At 41.0% G+C, this 25,967-nt stretch overlaps 1 protein-coding gene across 1 annotated transcript; it reads right to left on the bottom strand.

The window, feature by feature from the left end:
• Positions 1 to 1,399: 1,399 nt before the first annotated feature.
• LOC149229762 (uncharacterized) lies at positions 1,400 to 4,879 on the bottom strand. The gene has a single exon (XM_089381121.1). The coding sequence runs from the start codon at positions 4,877 to 4,879 to the stop codon at positions 1,400 to 1,402; it is 3,480 nt and encodes a 1,159-aa protein (XP_089237247.1).
• Between the last annotated feature and the right edge of the window lie 21,088 nt (positions 4,880 to 25,967).

Raw genomic sequence — 25,967 nt, 5'->3', positions numbered from 1 at the left:
TTTTTTGTGTAAGTCAGAGGATTATATTAAAAGAGAAAAAATATAGTACAAAAAATCTGCCCTAGCAGATCGAGGCCTGAAGAAAACAAGCCAGACATCATGATTTCCATCCCTAAAAACCACAAAAAACTATCAACTGCACACCACGCAGGGTGGCTGATCCTGCTATCTAACAACGCCTGTGAATAAAAGATACTAAAACGAGGACCGCAGCCCTTCAACCCGCAGAGACTATGGTAATGACAAAACCCCAGATTTTGGGGAGACCAAAAAAAACCGATCAGGATATATGAACATCCGGTTAAGATGGATGAGAAATAACAACAGAACACAAATATTAAGGTGACTGCCCGAACCTGCTCGCAGTGTCCAAGGCCTGTTCCAGCACATGGTTGTCCGCTCTCGCTTGCAGGGAATGATAGCTGCGGTATTCCGCCTGCTTTTCTTGCGGCAGGCCTCCAGTTTGCCTTGCTTCTGGACTGAGCGTCTGCCTGAGGAGCTTAATGAGCACCGTCACCTTCTTGGACAGAGAGTCTACCATCTCATGCACTGCAGTGACTTTGAAATCCAAAGCTTCATAAATGTCGTATAGACTTTTCATCTGTGCCTCCGGGATGACCTGGTCACTCTGAGCCAGCCTCTTACTATCTTCCTTCGCATCCAGAGCACGCGCCAGCAGGGTTTTAACTCTCCAGCTTTCCGCCTGAGTGCGCACAAACTGAGTTGCACGCTTAGTAACTGTACCAGGATCTTGAAGCCAGTCGACTTCCTGCGCTATATCCTCCTCCGACCGCTTTCGCTCTTCTTCCTTCACCGAGGCCTCCAATTCAGACAATTTGCGTTTGTTCTTCGACGCGGTTCTGGTTTCATACATTTCCCTCGCTGTCTTGAGCTCCATATTCGCAGTTGCACTGCGGCAGCCGTCACCTTCCATACTTATCTTAACACTTGCAACGTGAGACCTGGCGCTGAGAGCCGAAAGTAAATGAACCGGAACGATGCACTGCAAAATTCTGTTCATGACTATGCCTCCACTCGCTGTTAAATAGTTGATCTGGAGGATATTGCTCATGACCAACCGATTCTCCCGAAACGACGTGGATGTACTGACATAATTGTTACTGCCTTGAACTGTGTTTTCCGAGTGATGTATCCAACCTTTGACATCAATGTTGCCTCCTCCTTCTCTAATCAAAAATTGCCATGTGTCCTCCAACTTGCTGTGGTGACGGCGGTGATCGTTGTGGCACATCATATTAGATTTGTTTCCTTTATTCCCCTTCTGTTGCCATAAACGCACCGGAATTACCTGTCCTTTTGTTTTCTGCCAACTTTTAATGTCCGTATCCACTCCTTTGTGCTTCATCATGCAAAAACGCGGAGTCTAAACGCCTTCCGGTTAAGCCCGGTTGGCATTATCCTTGTCTTGTTTGGCCAGCTGGATGCATTTCCTTTTCAGGTCTGGGCAGTTCACCTGCTGCCAACAGCTGTCCCATTCCCTATTTTGGTTATCGATGCCATGATTTGCTAGGTGGTCCGCAATCGCATTCGCCTTGCGTCTCACCGCCTGGAAGACTAACCCTCTCATGCCGCTGATCAACTCGGCAATGTTTTCCGTCACCTTTGCTAATCTCCAATGCTTCGTAGCTTTGCTCGCTTTGGTTCCGCCATAGATTCTCTTTGCCACAGAGATTACCAGGGCCGAGTCACCTTCTACCACCGCTGTATAATTCTGCATGTCTTTTAGAATCCGTAGTCCCTGTTCTAAAGCTGCAAACTCCATTTCATTGTTCGTCCCTTCTCCCAGTGCTTTGCAGTAAATATGAAGAATGTCTCCTTTATGGTTTCTTATGATTCCTCCGATACCCGCCATCCCAGGGTTTCCTCTGGACGCGCCATCAAAATTCAACTTCAGCCAGCCAACCGGCGGGTAATTCCAACTATTGGACTCAGACTGCGGGCTTTGTTGGCTTCTCGACGTGGCCATGCTCTGGTTGATGTGCAGCTGGAAGAGTTTTAAAATCCGTAAGTCACTAGATGAAGGCTTCTCATTAGTTTCCGCTTTCACTTTTACTTGAATTAACTGTTTAATATTTCTCATAAGAGTGTCTATGGCATGCTCTGTGTTTCTGTATTCATCTTGGAATATTCTCCTGTTACGCTCCTTCCATATGGTCCATGTTAAAAAACCCGGCATAACTTTCCAAATGCTGTTGACCCTGGAATTTTTTGAGTAATTTTTTTGCCAATTTTGTATAGTATCCTGAATGGACTCCCTATTTCTGTTAGAGTATAGCATAATACCCTCCGCCCAATTCCATAAATGGCAAGCCCAGTCACAGGAATTAAATAAATGATTCATTGTTTCTTCCTCTACCAGGCACATTGGGCATCTGGACGGCCCATGAAAGCCTTTGCTGCGTAGATTTTCCCATGTCAAGGTTTTTTTCCTCATTAAAAGCCAGAGGAACGTTTTGATTTTTGGCCAAAACAGGCCGTCCCACACATTATGACTCCAAGGTGAAACCTCCCTTTGCTCTGCATTTTCTATCAGTTCCCTGGCTTCCTTGAGTGAGAAATTTCCGTTACCCTTCATTCCCCATCTAAGCTGGTCCTTTTCGTCCATATTCCTTATTTTCCTTTTGAGTAGTTGGTCAATTAGATGCTTTGAGCTGTCATTTTCCCCATTGTTGTTATCCAAGTCGAAGTTTATCCATTCTCTCCAGATGGGATCCCTGCTGTTCCAGTTCCAGTATTGATGAACTCTGTAACGACCCTCGTGTTGACATTTCTGCTTGAGAAGATCGAGTTCGGGCTTTTCCAGTTTTGGGAGCTGCTGCCAAGCATCTTCCCAAAAAAGAGCTGAATGCCCATTCCGGATTTCCCAGAAACTGTTTTCCTGCACCAAGTTGTGATTTTTCCGGGCAAGATTCCATATGGGTGATCCCTCAGGAACCTCCTGAAGCCTAATAATATCCTGATTATTGTGTTCGGGGGTATATTTCTCTTTCCAATGTCTTGCCCAGGGGAGATGGGGCTCTTTTATCCATCGCCACCAGAGTTTAGCACCACAAGTCATGTTGATGATTGAAGGATCCACCAGATTTAGGCCTCCCAAAATTTTTGGTTTGCAGAGTTTATGCCATGCTACAAGCGCCCATTTTTTCTTCTCCCCATTACCATTCCATAAAAAGGATCTTTGGATTGTTCTAATTTGTTGGAGGATGCCCTTGGGGGACGGCAGCATGGAAAGTAAGTACTGAGGGATAGCTTGCAGAACTGCCTTCGTGAGAACTAATCTCCCCGCAAAATTAAGTGCTCTGTGCGTCCAGTGCTTGCACCTTTTCTCCAGGTTAGCCAAGATTCTCTCCCAGTGCACTTTTTGCCAGGGTTTGAGAGTTAGCGGTGCTCCCAAATATCTTGAAGGTAGACATCCTTTTCTGAATCCAAGTAAATTAGAGAGGTGCTTCTGAATAGCTGGATGAGTGTGAAAGAAGTAAATCGTGGATTTGGAAAAATTAATTTCCATTCCGGATGCCTTGCTGAAAAGATCAAGGATTTTCTTAAAAGCTAGAGCCTCTTTCACTGTGGGAGTTCCATGTAACATCGTATCATCCACAAATTGTTGGTGTGTTGTTGCTGGAATAGATTGGAGAGGCTGAAGGCCCTTGATTTTCCCTTCTCTTTTTGCTTTGGCTATAAGTCTGCTGAGACCTTCCATGAGAATTACAAACAGGAAGGGGGAGAGAGGGTCTCCTTGTCTGATTCCACGAGTGGGTGAAAAGGGTTCAGAGGGGGATCCATTGACAAGGATTGAGAATCTGGAGGACTTAATAAGGGCTAAGATCCAATTGATCCATAGCTTGCAAAAACCGAAGGCTTTTAGAATGGCTTCTAGATATTGCCAACTAACTTTATCATAGGCTTTCGATAGATCAAGCTGCATTAGCATTCCTGCTAATTTTCTAGTTTGCAGGGTGTGAATCATTTCTTGAGCTAGAAGAATATTGTCTAAGATCTGTCTCCCTTCGACATACCCGGATTGCTCTTCTGATATGAGGCCAGGAAGAATAGGCTTTAGTCTATTAGCTATAACTTTTGATATGATTTTATAAATGACATTACACAGAGCAATTGGTCTGAACTTCTCAGGAGAGTTTGCTTCTTCCATCTTTGGGATAAGCGCTATGAAGGTTGAGTTGAGAGATTTGAGGATGGAACCAGATCTCCTAGAGTCCTCAACAACTTCCCATATCTCATACTTCACTAGGTTCCAGCAGGATTTGTAAAAATTAATGGTGAAACCATCCGATCCAGGGGCCTTATCACTAGGCATACTTCTGACTGCTTCCTCCACTTCCTCTAAGGTTATTTCTCTGCTTAGAGCTGAGTTCTGAGCGCCGGTAATAGTTTTGGGGATGGCCGAGATGAGCTCCTTTATGGCATCCTCTCTGTTTGCTAGCGGTTCCTGGGCAATACTGCTGAAATGCCTAGTTAGTAAAGCCGCTATGTCTTGGTGATTCTTTAAAGTTTCACCATTCTCATTCTTGAGTTCTAGAATTCTATTCGCACTTCTGTAATCTAGAGCAGATCTGTGAAAAAATTTGGTATTCTGCTCACCCTCTTTAAGCCACTGAATTCTGGATTTCTTCTTCCAAAGAGTTTCTTCCTGCTGACAGCGTGTATGCCACTGATTAGTTAGATCTCTTTCCTGCTCTACAGACTCCTCACTGTTGTGCCCTGAAGCCCACGCTTTGTGAATCTGTTCCAGTTTATCTTCTATCAAGGTTTTTTCCTTAAAAATATCTCCAAACACCCTAATGTTCCATTCTTTAGTTTTGGCTTTAGTGTACCTTAGTTTCTTCTGAAGGTTAAACATTTTGGATCCCCCTCCAATCACAGGTTCAGACCACCAGATTGAGGAAGTTGGGGTGATCCAACCAAAATTTTTCGAATCTGAAAGGTTTATTCCTTGGGGTGCCATGGATAGCTGCTATTAAAGATATTGGCCAGTGGTCAGATCCTCCACTTGGAAGGATGTCTGACTCAACTAGAATACCATTCATAATGATGCTCTCAGAGATGATGAATCTGTCCAGACGAGAGGCAATCAGCCTATCGCCCCCTCGTCTATTATTCCATGTATAAGTACCACTCTTAGGTGGGATATCCACCAGTTTAGCATTATCAATGAAATTTGTAAATAATTCTGCATCCTTACTGAGTTTTCTTATTCCCCCTTTCTTCTCCAGAAGGGTGGTTATCATGTTAAAGTCACCCCCCATAATGCATTTGGAATAAGGATGTCTAGAAATTAAACTTGACAGAGAATTTAAAAAGGTTATTTTATCCTCTATCTTCTGGGGTCCATAAACATTTATACATAAGAAGGATTCAGAGTTACCTGTGGGTTGGGCTTCCACAGCTATAAATGCTCTGGTTGCTTCTGCTGAGATGACTTGAAACATTCTTGAGTCCCACATTGTGACTAAACCTCCTTCTCGCCCCTGACTTTCTACTTCCATATAATTAATGTGATTGCCAAGCTTCTTTTTTATGTTAGCCATGCTTGTATTGCTGCTTTTAGTTTCCTGAATGAAAAAGATATCCGGTTTTTCTTTCTGAAATTTTCTTTTCAGAACTCTCTGCTTTGCTTGGCTGTTTAGCCCTCTTGCATTCCATGATATGATTTTCATGATTAACTAGAAGAATTATTGGTAAGATGGGAAGGCATTTAGAGCCTTCATCTTCCCTGAGTTTATCATTATTATCCCAAGCTCCTGCAGAGCTTCACCACTTGTTCTCCGTCCTCTCTTCTTCTTTTGCTTAGATCTTGTTGAGTTGCAGAGGAGACTCTTTGGGTGGTTCCCAGCTCCTCTTGCTATACCTAACTTTCTACTTTGTCTTTCTAACTCTGCTTTTTGCCTTGCTATGAATAGCTCATTGACCTTCCTGATTTCTTCTTCCGGCACATTTTCTATGCCTCGAGACTTCCAGTTCTCTGCCATGACTGGTAGGTTCATTCCTTCCTTTGCTAGAACCTCCTCCAGTTCTAAATCATCGCTTCCTCCATCGCTGGTGAGCATGTCTGCATCCTCCTCGGGCTCTTCTGTTTGCTCCTTCATTTGGACTTCTGTGCTAATAATGGTTTCTTCTGTTTCTTTTGTGGTTTGCCCAGTTTTACCTGTTGGCCCTCCATTGGAGGTGAGAGCTTTATTCAGATCCTCTGAGTCTGTGTCTAACTCTAAGATTTCAAAAGTGTTCCTGTGGTTCCCTCGTTCTGTTTCTATTCTGTTTGTTCTTCTTCGGTTGGCTCTTTGTCTTATCTTGGGTTTTACAAAGTTATCTCTGCCTCTATCTGCTTGCTCTGTTTTAATAACTTCTTCTTGTTTGTTCAGAGGGCATTCCCTCATTAGATGTCCATGCTCATGACATTTTCGACAGCGAAAAGGAATTTGTTCATAGTCTATTGCTTGGAAGTAATCCTCATCCCTGTACTCTAGCCATAAACCCTCATGTAGAGCACCGGATACATCCATTTCCACGCAGATTCTTGCACACGAGGTGTATTTTCTTTGTATGGTCGCTTCTGAGGCCTTGACAAAAGTACCCAGCCGATCCCCAATTTGTTTCAGTGCTGAAATACCCCAATAGTCTATGGGAAGAGAAAACAGCCGTATCCATACTGGTACCTGAGTGAAAGTTTCTCTTTCTGGAACAAAATTTGGTTTCCATGGCCGCATGTAGAGACCTGCTGAAGCTAAGAAATACGGGCCTCCATCAAAAATTCTGTCCTTGTCTTCTAGGTTGGTGAAAACTACAGTGAAGAAGCCTTTTGCTCCTAAGTGTAGTTTCACATCGCCCTTGGGTTTCCAGTGTTGTCGTATCCATTGACATAGAGCTCTTTCAGTTGGCCATAAGCCCATAAACTTGCAAATGACTGCATGCTCTGCCATGTGCTCTCGATAAGCTTGAATCTCCGGATCTACTATGACAACTCTAAGGGTCTCTGCTTTTTTAGGTTTGCAGGTTCCGTTCGTTGTTGGGTGGTTGCTGGGGTTCGAGCTGGTTTCACATTCCGTTTCTTCTTTCCCCTGGGGGCCTTCCCTATGTTCCCCCTTCTCCTTTGACTGCTTCTCATTATGAACTGTAAGTTTTTGTCTTGTTGTGGCATTTTTTCCATTATTCTCCAATCCCTCAATTCCTTTTTCATTGACTTGTGGGTTGTTGCTGGGTTCTCTGCCTTCTTCTTGTTTTTTCTCCTTGTTTTTCCCGCTGTTCTGCTTGAGTCTTTCGTATCCTGAAATTCTGACTCCTTCCTGCGCTGTTAGTTTCTGCTTCTGCATGACTATTTGTTTAAAAGAAGGGGTCCCAATGGACCCCTCGTTGACCATCTGTAGGGTCAGATTTTGTCCCCTTCTGAGTAAAACCGCTAGCCTCGATCTATTCGCTTCCATCTCTGTGTCTGTCATGGATTTCACAGTTATGATTGAGGAATTTCCCAATTAAATATGGGCTAATTCCTAAGGGAACAGCACAAGGAAGTAGGAGCTTGGCAGGAAGAAGATTTGGCTAAGTATTGGCTTGAGTTGGTTTGTGAAGTAGTGAGTGAGGTTGTACTTGTGTAGAGATTGTTTAGGTTTAACATGCATTGTATTTTCTTCTTCATGATTTCATCGATCAATTTTTCTTTCCTCTGATGAGTAGAGTAGATTCAAGTCATTTGTTTTAGTATTTCACAATCCGCAATTTGAATCTACAAGAACATTCTACATTTTCCATAGAGATCTCGATTTTCTCCAAATCCCATGCTTCGAATAAGTAACCTCTTCTTATGGTCAAAATTAAAGAGCATAAAGAAGTTGCATCCTTATCAAAGTTCACATATGCCTATGATCATTAGCTTTTTAAACTTAAACTAAGGTGAGCATTAAGCCTATGAAAAATACTTACCAAAAAAGAAATGGCTTAAATTTCAAGAAAATAGGAATCATAAAAAATTTCATATTTGTGCTTTAAATAAAAAATGCTTCCAACATAATAATTTGGCAAGTTATAGTTATTGAACATGTCTTTGCATTGAGGTTGTTGATACCCTTTCTAAAAATTCTACATGGCAGCTTTCTCTTTGGTCTACCCATGACAATAGTCTTTGCAAAAATTGCAGAGCTAGCTTGACGTAAACACAAATGCAAGAATGAGCATTCACATCATAGTAATGGAGAATGAATAATCAATTCTCAATAGTGTTCAATAACAATCAATTGAAAAATAATTGCATGCATAGTACTATACAAATTAAGGCGAATAAACGTGAGATTAAACATAAAACATGTTTATCGATTTGTCAAGTGGTGTACCGGTTAGGTGGGGTGGACAGATGGAAAGCACTGATTAGAGTGTCGGGGTGACATGTTGACGGATGTCGATTCTGATGTCATATTAGGCATAAAATCTTGGAAGAAATGTGAGGATTAGTTCGAGTTATTGTCAGGGTCATTTGTTTTAAATAATGTGGAAAGTAGGGACTAGTGGATGTATTGTTGGCGAATGAGAGGAAAGGGAATGACACATAGAAGGATCATGTGTCCTATGAGTATAGTATCGGAATAAATCGATGGAGAAACCTACTAAAATTTCTTAGAAGAAACCTCTGAGATGATGTGTAAAATGAAAGAAAAATGGACCAATGTGGAAAGTTGTTTAGGGTGTTGATTTTTATTGCATCATCTAAACTGATAATCACTTCTTATGATTTTAAATTAGGTTAATATTTTTCTTGTATTGTTTTCATCATAAATAAATTATACAAAGGATATCAACAGTAAAATAAAAATACCATAAGGATCATAAAGAGACATCCAAACAATAACACAACCATTTACCCTGGGAAGATTTGTTGAAGTTTCTAAATTTACTTAGTTTAGAAACCCTTCATGCACTTTTTCTGATTTATTCCTACCTACTTATTTTTATTTAACAAGTTATTTACAAAGTAAATACTGAAAATAAAAACCAGTGCATGCTCAACATATTATAGATCAGCAATTAAAAGAAACAAGAACAAACACACCACATGACACCATTATTTTTGGACCAATGTCCCTGGAAAAACCCAATGCGGGAAAATCGGTGCAGCTATCTGAGGGTTTTCTTATTAAGAAATATCATAGTACAATCTGGGTGCCGAAAATGGCCTACCCAATAAACAATTTCCTTAGTAGCTGTACCTCATAGTTTGAGAGAAATCTCTTGGCTGAAACCCTGGAAAATCCTTCCGGCAGCTCCTCAGCACAAACTGCTCTGCAACCCCAATGTCTACCCAAAATGGATTGCATCAGCCCCTCACTGTCTCATGTTGGCCCTGCATCAGCCTTTTTAGGCCTGGGTCAGCCCCATGAGGCCCTACGTTAGCTCTAGGAGCCTCTGCGTCAGCTACGTTGGCCCCTCTAATGCTTTACGCAGCACTTGGATGCCTCTGCGTGGCCTTGCGTGAGCCCTTGCTGGCTCTGCGTCACCCTCCTTGGCTGCTGCGCTACTCTCCTGGCACAATCTCTGCCTTCTTTGTTTCTCTGTACTCAATGCCCCTTAGCTGCTCTCCCAATCACTGATTCTATCTCTCTTAGCAAACCCCGCTCTAGATAATAGAATGACTGATCATCTAGTGTCTTCTCCAAGTGACCCTCAACGGCCGAGATTAAGTCCCTAATCAACGGCTAAGATTAGATCTGGATTGATCCATGTCTTTTGGACAATTCTAACACAGATTTATATTAATACACATTAATATTTATTTTCCCTAAGTTTATACTTAGGGACTCCATTAAAAATATTAATTATTTTAATATCTCCTTATCTATTTAGAATCTGCCCAAACCCTTTCTGGGTATTGGAGATCTCATGTTCCCCAACCTCTCCACCAAATTTCATGGCTAGAGCACATCCGATGCTGCCCCAAATCAACATTTCTTAGAAGAAACCTATGAGATGTTGTGTAAAATGAAAGAAACATGGGCCAATGTGGAAAGTTGTTTGGGGTGTTGATTTTTATTGCATCATCTAAACTGATAATCACTTCTTATGATTTTAAATTAGGTTAATCTTTTTCTTGTAGTCTTTTCATCATAAATAAATTATACAAAGGATATCAACAATAAAATAAAAAAACCATAAGGATCATAAAGAGACGTCCACACAATAACACAAGCATTTACCCTGGGAAAATCCACATGGGGTAAAAACCCAACAACCTTTTCCTTAGAGAAATCATGAAGTTCAACAGAGATACATCAGACAAATACAAGGTCAAATAGACCAACCATATAGCTAGGTCAAACTTGGTCCAAATCCATCCTAGTCAAGTAGAATGGATACCCAACAACTTCAGTTTCGTCTACTCTGCTAGGGCATAATCTCAACCTCCCTTTTCACCCTTAAACTCAGTCCTACAACCTTCTGATCCGCAGAAAATTTCAATCCTTCCACAAAGATTCCTTCGTCAAAATTTTGGCCTTTTTCATAGAGTGTTATCACAAAAAAAAATGTCCTTTAATTGTAGAGATTCTTCCTTCATTTACAGAGATTCAACTTTCAATCACAAAGATAAATTTTACCTTATTTCTTGCCTCAGATAATTTCTCTCTATCTGCCTTTGGCTCATCTTGCTTGCTGCCTTAGGAGATATGAACTTACTTGCCTCAAACATATCCAAATTTCTTGCTTGGAGGGAGGTTGAATGACACATATATATAGTCTTTTGCTGGGTAAAATGGGTGCCTCTTAGGTTGGGGTCAACTTGGCTTCTTGGAGCCAAAAATTTAAATAATAAAAATTCAAATTCTTCTTTCGTTAAAACCGGCATGAAGAACATGTCAAGTATTTTTCTCTTTTGAAAATAGCATGAATAACATGCTTTAGAAATACATCAATGACTAAAATAATAATTATGAAGACTGACCATAGCTACAGAATTCAACATGGGGGACCCATGCGACAAATGAGATGCAGGCTTATTCTATAAGTCTCGTTGATTTTTCCTAGGGATAACGTCTCATGAAAAACTAGAGTACCACGTTGAAATATCTAAGAAACATACCTTTGGGACAAGAAAATTTGACAAAGATTTCTTTTCGTTAAGTGTTGGGAGGAATTTTGTCTCAGGGGTTCTATCTCAGAATTTTCAAGTGGAGTTTCTTGAGAAACCACTAAGGTATTTCTTCCAAGATGACATGGAGGTTAAAAGGGGAGTGGTGTTATTGTGACTGGAAAGGGAGACACGTGGAGGGAGTGGACCCACAAACCTTGGGGGAGGACCTATGTCACCCCGATAATAAAAATATTAGGAAAAATCAAATAAGACAATCTAATAAATATTTGGGGTGGATTTCTACAGGATGAGGTACAAAGAGAATGGGATGAAATATTAACATGGACTGAAATGAGGTGACGAATGGGAGGACCCATAATTTGTTATAGATCTTAGCCTATGTTGACAACCAACTCATCCAGGAGATAAAATCTTATGGTAAATTAATGGAGTGCTTGAATAAAAATCAGGCGCAACATCTTAGGATGGGAAAAGCTAACATAAAAAATCAACAATAGTTTTCATGAAAAAATCTATCTCAGCCAACATTTTTCGAGTAAAGAGTTTTAGTTTGCACTTGGGTTTGGCGATGGAAAGGGATTATTTCTAAAAACTGATAGATCTTGTCTAAATATTTTCGAAGCTTTCTAGTGTTGTAATTCTCTTTGTAACCACCCCTCCCACATTTATCCAAATTCATGAGTTTTCTAGTGTAAACATGAGACGAGTGTCACTATGACCTGACCGACCTCCTAGTTCCAGTTAAGGAAGTTGGGCCTACAAACTGACATCCTATAGGGACTACAAATCACCCAAGAGCTGAAGAAACCCCCCAAGTGATAAATCCTTGAGCTGGAACCATGCTTCAATAACCTAGACTTATAACCTCACCCTTGACCCTGTCAGCATGTGGTTTTGAGCCTCCAACCACACTCACAAGCCTTGCTCCATGCGGTTATGACCCTAGATCTCTAGTTCTGTGCCTGAGATCTGAGCCACTTTTCTAGTCTATTCTCTAGACCACTACCCATAACTTCATGTAACTTTCTAGAATCATATTCCTCATAACAAAAACTTGAATCGTTCAAACTTGAAGTCAGAACTTGACCTAGATTTCCTATAACACATGAGACACTTCGTCAAACATGTAAGCTATAGGTCATGAATGCATATATGATCATAAGATTCTGAGATTTATTTGAGAATCACCAAGAAGGATCTATGCCCTCTCCACATAGTTGCAACAACACTTATTAATCCATATATTTATCAACCATTAGATAACTAAACAAATCATGACATGAGCCATAGATAACATGCATCATATAACCAGCAAATATCCAACAGAAAAGCCATGGAAACTTAGCCATAATATCACCAACATAATCACTACAAGTATACATGAATCATAGTAGAAGAATATATCTTATTAATATATGAAAGTAGCAACCAAGTCAGGGACTTCCACGTACCACCCGACCATAGATGGGGCTGAAAAAAATCTCTCTTTCATCCAATCACCCTTATGCCATATTCCAAGCATGAATGTGGGATATCATGGAATAACCAAAACAAAACCAAACCAGGGCTTCCAGAGGCCAAACCACCCAACTCTCCTCCATAGTGACTCCACCTCAACAGTCTGAAAATAACTAACATCAACCAGATCGGTCTCTACCCAAGTTGTCCAGGGCTCTAGGAACTAGGTACTCAAACCACAACCTTCCAGGGCTCCATAGAAATTATCCAACCCAAATCCAGGGACTAGCAACTCAACCTACCAAGGGCTCCAGAGCATTTGTCCCAACCTAGGCTCCAGGACAAGTAACTCAACCCAAGTTGTTCCAGGTCTTCCAAAGAATTTGTTCCAACCCATAGCCATAAGGAACATGAGCACCAATCGAAAAAACAATCGTGGAAAAACCTACAACACCCTCGTTATCCAGGAAATGGAAAGGCAAGGCTAAAACTACTGTCAAACTAGGGATACCTCCATGCCAATTACAGCACAAAACTATAAAATTACATGCATATAACATGCATCCAAAAATCAGCAAGGAAACACACTTTTCGTCTATTACTTGCAAAGCAATCTAACAATAGTTGTTGATCCAACTATTCCCTTGCATTTTATTGATTTCCTTTTCCTTCCTTCTCCAAATCCAAGTGAATACTAGAGTGCTCCAAGCATGCTCCAAGAATTCTCTAAGTGTGCAAGAGTATGAGAGAATGAGAGAATGAAATGAGAGAGCCAAAACTGAACTGAAAGAAGCTAAACCAAAAAAATTTGTGAACTAATCCTTTGAAGCCTTTTTATCATTGATGCCTCTATTTTCTTCATTTTCCTTCATTTTTCCTCTAATTTCCTTAGCATGCAAATTTGTGTCTCTTCACCTTCCTTTTCTCCTATTTTCCTTTATTTCATAAATAAAATGTCAATTATTGTCATTTTGCCTTTGCCAATGCATTTTCCAATTTCCATAGCCATTAATTAATCACATGTGATGCCCACTATAGTGTTTTTCCCAACAATCATCTCAGAATATGTGTCCCATGATGTTGGTCTTATTTTATTTACACGAAAAATCAACCAGGGGTTGTTACAAACCCCCCCCCCTGGGGGAACACCATCCTCAGTGTTTTATTACACATATGACCAGCAAACCACTGAAAACAAAACATACTTCCCATAGATCTTTATAACAAAGCTCAATGCAGTATTTACAATAAAAACTACTGCAAACCATGACCAACATAACAAACATGAAAATCATACCGCTTATTGGAGCTTTATAACACAACCCATTTTGGTATCTACAACAACATCCATACGTCTATCAAAACCTCATTTTCTTGAACCAACAAATAGTGAAAGATATAAAACACACATTTGATCATCCATCTCCCATGTATCTTCACAGGGACCAAAGTGCTTCCACTTCACTTTAACCTACATGATTGCTTTGTTCTATAGCATGAGTTGTTTCCATTGCAACATGCATTATGGTTCTGGATGGAATTCTCCCTCTAGTTCCACCTATAATACAGACCAATCAATTACATGATCAGCATCATGTACATACTTCTTAAATAATGAAATATGGAAAATATCATGGACTTTCACTATCGAAGGTAGTTCAAGTTTGTAGCCACTAGTCCAGTCCTCTCAAGGATCTCAAAAGGCTAGCAATTCGAGGTGCCAACTTGGCACATGATCCAATCCTAAGGGAGCTCTTCTTGGGCTTGATGCATAAATACATATGCTCCCCAACCTAAAACTCCTTAAATACCATGTGGTTATTTGCATATCCCTTCTACCTGTCCTGTGTTGTCTTCAAATTCCTTTTAATAACATGCATTTCTTATTCCATCTCTGCCAACATATTTTGTTCAATCAGTGCCATGTTCACTAGATCACTCTAGTTGATAGGAGTATTACAAATCTTCCCATAAAGAGCTTCAAATGGACTCATCTTAAAGGACGCCTTATGCCCATTATTATATGCAAAATCTACCAGTGGAAGATACTCTTCCCACTTCCTCTGTTGATGCATGACATACATCCTCAATATGTCCTCAAGAATCTTGTTAACCCTCTTTGTCTGTCCATTTGTTTGTGGGTGATAAGCTGTACTGAAAGCCAAATTTGTCCCCAAACCTGCAAACAACTCCTTCCAAGGAAATGAACTTTGCATCTCTATCGAATACAATATTCTTGGTAACACCGTGCAAACTCACTATCTCCCTGATGAAAATCAGAGCTACCTCACTAGTTTAATTCATAGAATTGACTGCAATGAAGTGAGCTACCTTACTTAACTTGTCAACCGCAACCATGATGGAATCATGTTGTCTCAATGTCCTTGGAAAACCTGTAATGAAGTCCATGGAAATTACCTCCCATTTCCACTCTAGAATTGGAATCAACTGCAATAACCCACCTAGATGCTTACACTCTGCTTTTATTTGCTGATAGTCCAAACATATCACAACAAATGCAACCACCTCTTTCTTCAAGTTCAGCCAAAGATAGAATTTCTTAAATGTTGTCAATGTCTTATGATATCCAAGGTGACCTGAGTATGGCTTGACATGAAACTCCCTCAAGATAATCTTCTTGAGCTCACTATCATTTGGCACATAAATATTTTTCCTGAATCTAACCAAACCATCTATCGTGAGGTGATACTCTTCATCCCTATCACCTTCACCATGCTACTATAACCTGTGCCTCAACTTCTCATACATGTCATCATGTTTTTTTTCCTACAATATTTTCTCCTGCAAATCTATCCCATAAGAACTCATTGTTGTAATTTGATTCACCTACACTCTCCTACTGAGAGAATTTTTGTTATGCTCTTAACCTGCAAGACGATACCAGAATACAGAATATGCGAAGAAATATACCCAGAACATAGAATAGTGAGAAACAACAGCAAGTATTTTATTATTCAGAAAGCAATGTTCACTTGCCTCTTTAAGGGGGCCACCTCCAATAGAGCAGATCTCGATTACAAAATAAGACACGATGCTCCTCGCAGGGAGTCCTTATCCTTTATATATGACTCATACATGCAATACCATGGATCAATACCATGGTTCTTATTAATACCATCTATCTAATACCATGGCCCATTTGCAACTAACTGTGGTCCCGTCATTAATTGCAGGTTAACCACTTACAATTATTAATATGGGCTTTATTGACTCCTTACTTAACTATAACTATGACTCGATCCTACTACATGAATAAGGGGGTTAGGGTGGGACCCTAACATGCCCTCCCCCTTAAGAATAGCCTTGTCCTCAAGGCTGAAGCTACGGAAACTGTTGAAGAATAGTGGCTGGTTCCCAGGTTGCATCTTCCGGAGAGGTGTCTTTCCACTTGACGAGGACTTCCCTGATCATGCGGCCACGTAGGTGCCGTTCTCGTGTGTCTAGGACCTATTCAGGTTGGAGCCAGATTGACCCTTCTTCATCCAATTCAGGTAGACTGGTTTGAATTCTGCAATTGTTCCCAATCACTTTCTTGAGGCATGGGACATGGAAAACCGGATGGATTTTTGCAGTGGGTGGCAAAGCTAGCTTGTAGGCCACTTCTCCAATGCGTTGAAGTACTTGATATGGTCCGTAGAATTTTGGAGATAGTTTATGACAACCCTTGTCTTTGAGTGAAGTTTGCTTATATGGTTGCAACCTCAAAAATACCTGATCTCCTTCTTGAAATTGGCACTCTGAGCGATGCTGATCTACCTGTTGCTTCATGCGGTTTTGAGCTTGATGAAGATTCTCTCTAAGATGGGTGAGCATGGTTGTGCAGTTTTGTAGGAGTTGATCCACTGCTTGTACCTTGGAGCACCCCTTGATATAAGAAGTAGGGGAAGGAGGGAGTTGACCATAAACTGCTTCATAGGGAGGCACTTTGGTGGTGGCATGATAATTTGTTTTATACCACCATTCAGCTAGAGGCAACCACTATACCCATAGATGTTGCTTTTCTGAAGTGAAACACCTAAGGTAGGTTTCCAGACATTTGTTGACGGCCTCAGTTTGACCATCCGTTTGTGGATGATAGGAAGTACTGAGTTTTAGTTGGGTGCCTTGTAGCCTGAAGAGTTCCTGCCAAAATTTACTGGTGAAGATCGGGTCACGATCAGACACAATAGAAGTGGGCATGCCATGCAATTTGAAGATCTGATCCATGAAAGATTGAGCGACCAAAGTCGGTGTAAACGGGTGGGGTAGGGCGCAGAAATGAGCATACTTAGAAAGTCGGTCCACAACCACCATGATGACTGACTTGTTTCCCGACTTTGGAAGACCTGTAATGAAATCCATAGAAACCTCCATCCATATAGATGCCGGGATGGGCAACGGTTGTAATGTGCCCGGTGCTTTGACTGTCTCCCCTTTGTGGCGTTGATAGACATCGCATTCCGCTACAAAAGTAAGGATTTCCTTTTTCATGCCTGTCAAAAAAAAATGATCTTCTAGTGCGAGCATATGTCTTCTGAAAGCTTGAATGTCCTACAATGGGGGATGACTGCAATTCTACCAAAATACGGATTTTGAGGGTGGATGTTGGTGATATTACGACTCTGTCCTTGTAGCGAAGAATCTCATCTTTCCACAAGTAGCCCTTGGTGGAATTTGGATCTGCCTGCAATTGAGTAATGAGTTGGGAGAGCCTAGGATGTGAAAACCATTCCCTGCGAGCCTCTTCAATCCATTCTGGAATGGGAAGGGAAATTGCGAGCAGGGTACTTTCCTCCTCAAATTGGCGAGATAATGCATCTGCTACACTATTTTCGCGCCCTTTCTTGTAAATGATATCATAATCATATCCAAGCATTTTGGCGAGCCATTTTTTTTGTTGTGGGGAGGATAGGCGTTGCTCCAAAAAATATTTAAGACTGTGATGGTCTGTGCGGATTTGGAAACGTCGCCCCAGTAAGTAAGGTCGTCAGGTATCTACTGCATGTAAGATGGCCATCATTTCCTTCTCATAGGTAGATTGTCCCAGATTACTCCCACTTAGTTGTTGGCTTGTGAAGGCCAAGGGTGGACCTTCCAGCATTAAGACCGCCCCAATACCTGTACTCGAAGCATCACATTCAATGACAAAAGATTTGGTGAAATCAGGTAGTGCTAAGACTGGAGTGGAACACATGGCATTTTTGAGAGCTGTAAATTCCTATTGTGCATCATCATTCCAGAAGAATGAATTTTTCTTGAGGAGTTGAGTGAGGGGATTCGCAATGCGACCATAATTGCGGACAAATTTGCGATAATAGCCTATGAGACCCAAAAATCCTCTCAGGTTCTTCAAGGTCTTAGGTTGAGGCCAATCCTGCATTGCTTGGATCTTTTTGGTGTCCACCTTGACACCTTCACGCCCCACAATGTGGCCCAAATACTCAACTTCTTCCATGCCAAAAGAACATTTGGACATCTTAACAAATAATTTATGCTTGCGGAGCAGTTGCAAGAGCAGATCTACATGCTGAAGATGCGCGGCCCAAGTGCAACTATAGATGAGGATGTCATCAAAGAATACAAGGACAAATTTCCTGAGATATGGTTTGAGAAGGTGGTTCATAAGGCTTTGAAAAGTAGATGGGGCATTACAAAGACAGAATGGCATGACCAAGAACTCATAATGGCCTTCATTAGTTCTGAAAGCAGTCTTTGGAATGTCAACTTCCTTCATGCGAATTTGGTGGTAGCCTGAGCGAAGATCCAACTTAGTGAAGAATTGAGCCCCATTGAGTTCATCCAGAAAATCATCAACAACCGGGATGGGAAATTTAACTTTGACTCTCAACTTATTGAGGGCCCTGAAGTCTGGACACATCTGCCATTCCCCATCTTTCTTGAACACCATGACCACCGGTGATGAATAAGGACTAATGCTGGGACGAATGACACCTGCTTCCAAAAGTTCCTTGATTATTTTTTCTATTTCATTCTTTTGGGTGAACGGATATTTGTATGGGCGCACATTTGCTGGTTGGACCCCTGGAACCAAGGTGATGCTATGATCATGTTCCCCTCGTGAGGGTGGAAGCTCATGAGGCTTGTCAAAGACTGGCAGATGGTTATTTAAAATTTGTTGCATCTCAGGATGAATCGGCAGAGAGTTGGGTTCGACGGCCTGGATGGCATTAAATTGAGCTATAACTCCATGATGGCCCCTTTTTAGAAATTTTTCCATCCTATGTGAGCTGATGATAGAGGGAGCTCCTGCCTGGAGTCCACGGAGGGTATGTGTGGAGTTGTTCTGCTTAAAGCTCATATATAACTCCTGAAAATCCATTGTGATTGGCCGAAGAGTGTGAAGCCATTCAGCACCGAGGACAATGTCGCACCCTCCCATGTGTATAGCAAACATGTGGTCTTCAACTGATAATCCCCCATTTGAAGTTTGACATTTTCACAGCGGCCTTCACATTTCATTGTTCCCCCATCCACAATTTGGACTTGGAAGTTAGAAACTACTCGTACAAAACAATGCACTGCTTCCGCGACTTTTTGATGGATGAAATTATGTGTACTTCCACTATCAATCAAGACTACTACTGGGCGATGTTTAATAAAACCTCTGATTTTGAGAGTTTGAGGTGAAGAAATCCCGGCCAAAGCATGCAGCGAAATAACTAGTTAGTCAGGGACATTGTCCTTCTGGTTGTCCTCCTCTACCTCCTCCGGTTCCTCAAGTGGTGGGGCTTCCTCCAATGAGCTGTAATCAGTGGCATCAATCTGAAAAAAATTAGGCTCCTTGCATTTATGACCTGGGGAGTATTTTTCATCACAGTAGTAACATAATCCCTGTTTTCTTCTTTCGGCCATTTCTGTAGGTGACACCTTTTGAACCTTAAGTGTTTGAGTCATGCTGTTAGCCTGTGGGGGGCGACCCTTAGCGGTGAAATTTGGGCGAATGGACTGGGCTGCTAATGCACGTTCCACGTTACGAACTACCTTGCAAGCCTCCGACCATGTGGGAGGGTGGTGTAGTCGTACATGGGCTTGTATGGCCTCTTTAAGACCACTGATAAAACATTCTGTGTAGAACGCATCTGAGAGATCCCTAGTGCGGAAAGCTAAGGCTTCAAATGCTATAGCATACTCATCCACTGTGCCAGTTTGTCGGAGCTTAGTGAGATGACCCAAAAAAGAAGATTCCTGGTCAAAGCGCTCTGTAAGAGCTTTTTTGAAGGTGGCCCAAGTCATAAAACTTCCATTGCAACGTTGATGCCATTCCCACCATTGCCATCTTTCATTGTCCAAGTACATGCTCCCCACCATAAGCTGATTCTCATTATCTAATATGTTATTCAGATTGAAATACTGCTCCATTTGTGCTATCCACGTGGCCGGGTGAGAACCATCAAATTTATGCATATCCAGCTTGGGAGGTCGCGGACGGGAATGTTGGTGGGTTCCCCAGAGGTGAAGAGAGCAGCTAGACTCACCCTCACTATTTCCATTGCCAATATACGCCTCCTCGCGGGCTTCCTCCTTGCCTTTAGAGAGTGTGTCAGTTAGTCTGTCAAGCTGAGCTTGGATGGCTTGCAAGGATTGTTCAAGTTTGTCAATCTTCTCATTGGCCATAGTTTGAGCTCTAGTTTCTACCATGCACCGATCCGATGTACTTGAAATTTGGGACCGCCCAAATTTTTTTCACTAACAATTGAATGGTACCACCTTGCTTAGCTCGTCGTCCTGATTCTTATGGGCTAGATCACCAATAAGCGCCCCGAGGGGTCTCAGACTTTTTTTTTTCTTTTTTTTCTTTTTTTTCTTTTTTTCTCCTGAAAACTCCTAACGGAGTTTTACTCCTTGCTTAGGAATACTGTAGTAGCCGAATCCCCAAAATGTCAATGCTGCCAAAAGTCCTGCGAAAATCACGCCCCGGTATAGGAACCCCACACAACTACTCAGATCTAGTGGATCTGAGAGATCTGAATGGCTGATCGGATAGCTCTGAGCGGCGGCACCGATTATTGCTGCAGATCTGATGGATCGGAAAGGCTGGTCTGCTAACTCAGAACTGCGGGACTAATGTTTGCTGCTGCTGCAACCCCACTTGCGAGATCTGATCTGGCAGAGATTATGCGTGATCCCGAGATAGAAAAGGGAACTATGGTCTCGAGGAGTGTCAGGTGCTACAGATCGCAATATACATAAGGGTCTAACAGTAGTACTCGGCCCAATGTTTCAGGGCTCTAACTAAGGAGGATCAACCGTACCCTTAGCCGTACAACCCGACTACCCTATCGTATGGGCGAGTAATCTCTCCGAGTGCTGTTCTCGGTGTACTGTAGCAGCAAGATGGCCGACGGTTTATCTATGGCGAGGTTTCAAAGGAGCTAGGGGGCTTCCGATATACCTAGAGGGTACTTGGAAGACAATCCGTGTGCAGTTCTGTCTAATGCGCTACTACTCGAAGGGGTACCCACAGGGGTTACAAGGGAGTCCAACAAGCATGACCACCTCTTGTATTTCCTGTGTGCATGCCTCCCCAAATCCACAGGTTTATGCACTCAACGACAGATCCCGTGGTTTAAAGACGCCGGAACACGTCTCTAGCCAAAAAAAAAATTGCTAAGAAATGGAGATCCCACCGGCCCTGGAAAGAGCTCTGATACCACTTGTTATGCTCTTAACCTGCAAGACGATACCGGAATACAGAATATGTGAAGAAATATACCGAGAACATAGAATAGTGAGAAACAACAGTAAGTATTTTATTATTCAGAAAGCAATGTTCACTTGCCTCTTCGAGGGGGGCACCTCCAATAGAGCAGAGCTCGATTACAAAATAAGACATGATGCTCCTCGTAGGGAGTCTCTATCCTTTATATATCACTCATACATGCAATACCATGGATCAATACCATGGTTCTTATTAATACCATCTATCTAATACCATGGCCCATTTGCAACTAACTGTGGTCCCGTCATTAATTGTGGGTTAACCACTTACAATTATTAATATGGGCTTTATTGACTCCTTACTTAACTATAACTATGACTCGATCCTACTACATGAATAAGGGGGTTAGGGTGGGACCCTAACAATTTTCAACCATGTTCTCTTTTCCCTTAATGTATGTGATCTCAATTTCAAACTCACTGAGGGTATACAACCATCTAGCTTGCATGGAATTCATATTGGGTTGGTCAAACAAGTACCTCATCCCATTATGATCACTCATCAAGACGAACCTCTTGCAAAGAAGATAATGGCTCCACATCTTCAATGCATGAATAATAGTTTCCAACTCAAGGTCATGAGTCACATAGTTCTACTCGTGCTCATTCAGTTTCCTTGACTCATAGCATAACACCTGTCCTTCCTACATTAGGACACCACCAAATCCTCTCTTCCAAGCATTTGTACAAACCACAAACTCTTTATCTAGATTGAAATCTTCAATACTAGAGCATTTGTAAGAAAATGCTTCAACTACTCAAATCTAGATGCACACTCCTAAATCCATTCAAACTTCTTTCCTTTCCTCTGCAAAGATGTAATAGGATAGAAAATATGTGAGAAGTTCCTAATGAACCTCATGTAATAACCTGCTAATCCCATGAATGATTTAACATCATCCACATTCCTAGGAGTTTCCCATTCCATGATAGCTCCGATCTTTTCCAGGCCTACTGCTATACCTTCCTTGGAAACAACATGTCCCAAGTAATGAACTTCTATCTAAAAGAAACTACACTTACTAAGCTTTCCATACAACTGATGCTCTCTCAACAATTTTAACACTATTTCCAGGTTTTATCCATGCTCTTACTCATTCATAGAATATATCAATATATAATCAATGAGAATTATCACAAACTTGTCCAGATAAGGACACAACACACTATTCATCAAACACATGAAAGTAGTTGGAGCATTAGCAAGACCAAAATTAACTACCACAAACTCACAATGACCATACTTGGTTCGAAATTCATTTTGTAGATGTCCTCTTATTTGATGCGTACTAGATGATATCCTGATCTCAAGTCAATCTTCAAGAACATTGTTTCTCCCTTCCACTTATCAAACAAATCATCAATCTATAGCAAAGGATACATGTTCTCGATGGTCACCTTGTTCAACTGCCTATAATTAATACAAAACCTAAGAGTACCATCCTTCTTCTTCACAAACAGTACTAGTGCACCCAAAGGCGACACACTTGGACTAGTGTATCCCTTATCAAGCATTTCCTTAAGTTGTAACTTCAATTCCACCAACTCTAGAGTTCTCATCCTGCACAGTGCCTTTGATGTCGGTGTTGCTCCTAATACCAACTCAATAGAAAAGTCCACTTCTCTGTGAGGCAGTAACTCTGAAATCTCTACTAGAAATACGTCCTGAAACTACTACAAAAATGGATGCCTCTTCAAGACTTTAACATCCTCAACATCCTTCCCTTTTTCACTAGAAATATGAATTGCAAACAATACACATACTTCCCTGCTACTGCACTTTACCTGCATAGTTGTAATCATTCTCACTAATGTAAGGTTCTTTCCTTGCAAGATTCTTCTTTCCCCGTCATCATCTAGGCACTCAATAGCCTTATCATAGAAATATACCTTAGTCTTGTGAATGTAAAACCAATCCATACCTAATAGCATATTTTATGATCCCAAAAAAAACACATTTATATGTGTTGACATAGACATATCATTCAGCTCAATTGCATAAGATCTCAGCCAATGATGAACTCTTTTCTTGGTACCTATAGCCAACTACCCCAACCAAGACTCTACATGCACTTATTTATTCAATCAACACTTATCCACCAGGTCAGGAGTGATATAATTATAGTTAGATCCATGGCCAATCAAAATAGAAAGAACTTGATCACAAAGCTTACCTTCCATCTCAAAAATAGATTCCTAATGATCAACCTGCCTATTATCCACTACTGCATAAATTTGAGGAATGCTCTGTCCAACATCCCCAACTGTTTGTGCATCCTAAGCACTGTAAAACTGATGTCTACCACCTTGATGATGTGGACAATCTCTCCTGCGATGATCCTTACCACAAGTTTAATACTGCAAAGGCTTCATGCCATCACCCCTATTTTTCTCCTCAAACTGAAATCCTTGTCCTTTATCAATTGTATTGAATTTCTTGTACGACATTGCATTCTCCTTGTTACCTACATCCTAAGGTCTTCCTCACTTATTATCCCACTTTCCTTTAGTCTTATCATTACCTTTCCAACCCTACTTACATTCTGGCTTATGCTTAAACTGCTCATAATAATGCTTCAACTTCCTAATTACTTCCTCCAATGTATGAGGCTCTTCATAATCAATTTGATCTTTAAATGCTAATGGAAATCCACTAATGAAACTTTTCACCTTTTCCTTATCATCCTTAATATATGGCACATACCTCAACAATACCAAAAACTTAGTCATGTACTCTTCATCTGTCATAGACCCCATCTTAAGCTCATAGAATTCCTTGGCCTTTTAGTCATACTATCTCTCTGATAATTACTTCTTTCTAAAAAGTCTCTTAATCTCATGCCAAATCAACTCCTATATCCTAATACCTCCAACATGCTTCACATCTCCCCACGAGATGTTCGCTTTTCCCTTGAGACTGAAAATTGTTATCCTGGCTTTCATATTATTTTTATAATCATGCAACTTGAAGAACTTCTTCTTCGCAAGCAGCCATGCTTCTCCATCTTCCAGTTTATTTAGATTTCCATCAAAGGTAGGAGGCTTGGATTTCTTAAACTCATCCAAAAATTACTTCTTCTCACTCCTCATGTAAGGATGATAAGCGATAATGAACATTATGTCTCTCTGACCTAGAACTAGAATAGAACCTATAACCACTACATCTCCTATCAGGTGTATCCATCCATCTGCTACCTTTGACTATGTCATCCCTGTCCTACCTATGTCCTCCACGAGACCTGCTATAATTTTCCTTGTTAGGCCTTTCCTCCTATCCATAATTGATATGTGGTTGTCCCTGTCTTTGTAAATATGACAAAATCTGAAGGATCATTGCATTGACCTCTACTTTCTTTTCCTGAGCTCTAGAAATTATTTCCTGTGATTCAATTATCATGTCATTATCCACCTTACAACTTCTAATTTCTACCTTTAAACTTCTCAATGTATCTGCTATGTCAAGAGAGTACTCATCTCCTTGCTGCTTAGCTAATCTTAAGGAGTGTCGCATGAAATGTAATCCACCATCTTGCTTGTCATCTCTGATCTTCTACTTCCTCAAAAAATACCATGTTCGATAAACCAAATATAAACATAATCCAACATACCTTAGTGAGGTTCAAGGGAAGCTATCTCGTTTGCACAACTTAGTCCAGATCAATCATCATAACATACCAACATCATCAACCTCAACATGATGACACCAATGCAATAATGACCATCACGAGAGATACTCAACATGCATGCATGATAAACACATAGACAATCGGAAATGCATACATAACAATCACATCTACCCCGAGGTCCAGTGCCACAACTTTTCTCTGATTGCAATATGTAACCACGATATCAGAGGAAAGGTTGTAGGGAATGGAACTGCTATGATACCACTCTATAACCATCCCTCTCACATTTACCCAAATTCATTATCTTGTCAGGGTAAACATGAGATGAGTGTCACTATGACCTGACCCGGCCTCCTAGTTCCAGTTAAGGAAGTGGTGCCTACAAACTAACCATAAACTAACATCCTACAGGGACTTCAAATCACCCAGGAATTGAAGAAACCCCCCAGGTGGTCAATCCCTGAGCTGGAAATTTGTTTCAGTAACCTAGACCTATAACCACACCCTTGACATTGTCTGTGTGTGGTTGTGAGCCTCCAACCGCACTCACAAGCCTTTCTCCATGCAGTTATGACCCTAGATCTCTAGATATATGTCTACAGTCCCGGGGTTTGAGCCACTTTTCTAGGCTTGTCTACATACCATTACCCAGAACTTCCTGTAACTTCCTAGAATCATTTCTCATAATGATAATGTGAACCATTCAAACTTGAAGTCATAACTTAACCGAGACTGCCTAGAACACACTAGACATTTTGTCAAACATATGGACAACAACTAAGCTACAGGTCATGAATGCATCTCTAATCATAAGAGTCTGATATTCATCTGAGAAACAACAAGAAGGTTATATTCCCTCTCCAGATAGTTGCAACAATACTTATTAGTCCATATATTCATCAACCATTATATAATTAAACAAAACATGACATGAGCCATAGATAAAATATATCATGTAACCAACAAATAACAAACAAATATCCATCATAGAAACCATGGCATCTCAACCATAATATCACCAACATTATCATTACAAT

This window comes from Pinus tabuliformis, chromosome J (assembly GCF_031772625.1).
Source record: "Pinus tabuliformis cultivar Carrire ecotype Pingquan chromosome J, CPIR1, whole genome shotgun sequence".
NCBI classification, from domain to species: Eukaryota; Viridiplantae; Streptophyta; class Pinopsida; order Pinales; family Pinaceae; genus Pinus; species Pinus tabuliformis.
The sequence above is the reverse complement of the archived record's forward strand: the minus strand, read 5'-3'. Positions and strand labels throughout refer to the sequence as shown.

What these genes read in the sequence shown, in the direction of transcription:
- LOC149229762 (XM_089381121.1), bottom strand. Translation starts at nt 4,879, where the DNA reads ATGTTTAACCTTCAGAAGAAACTAAGGTACACTAAAGCCAAAACTAAA.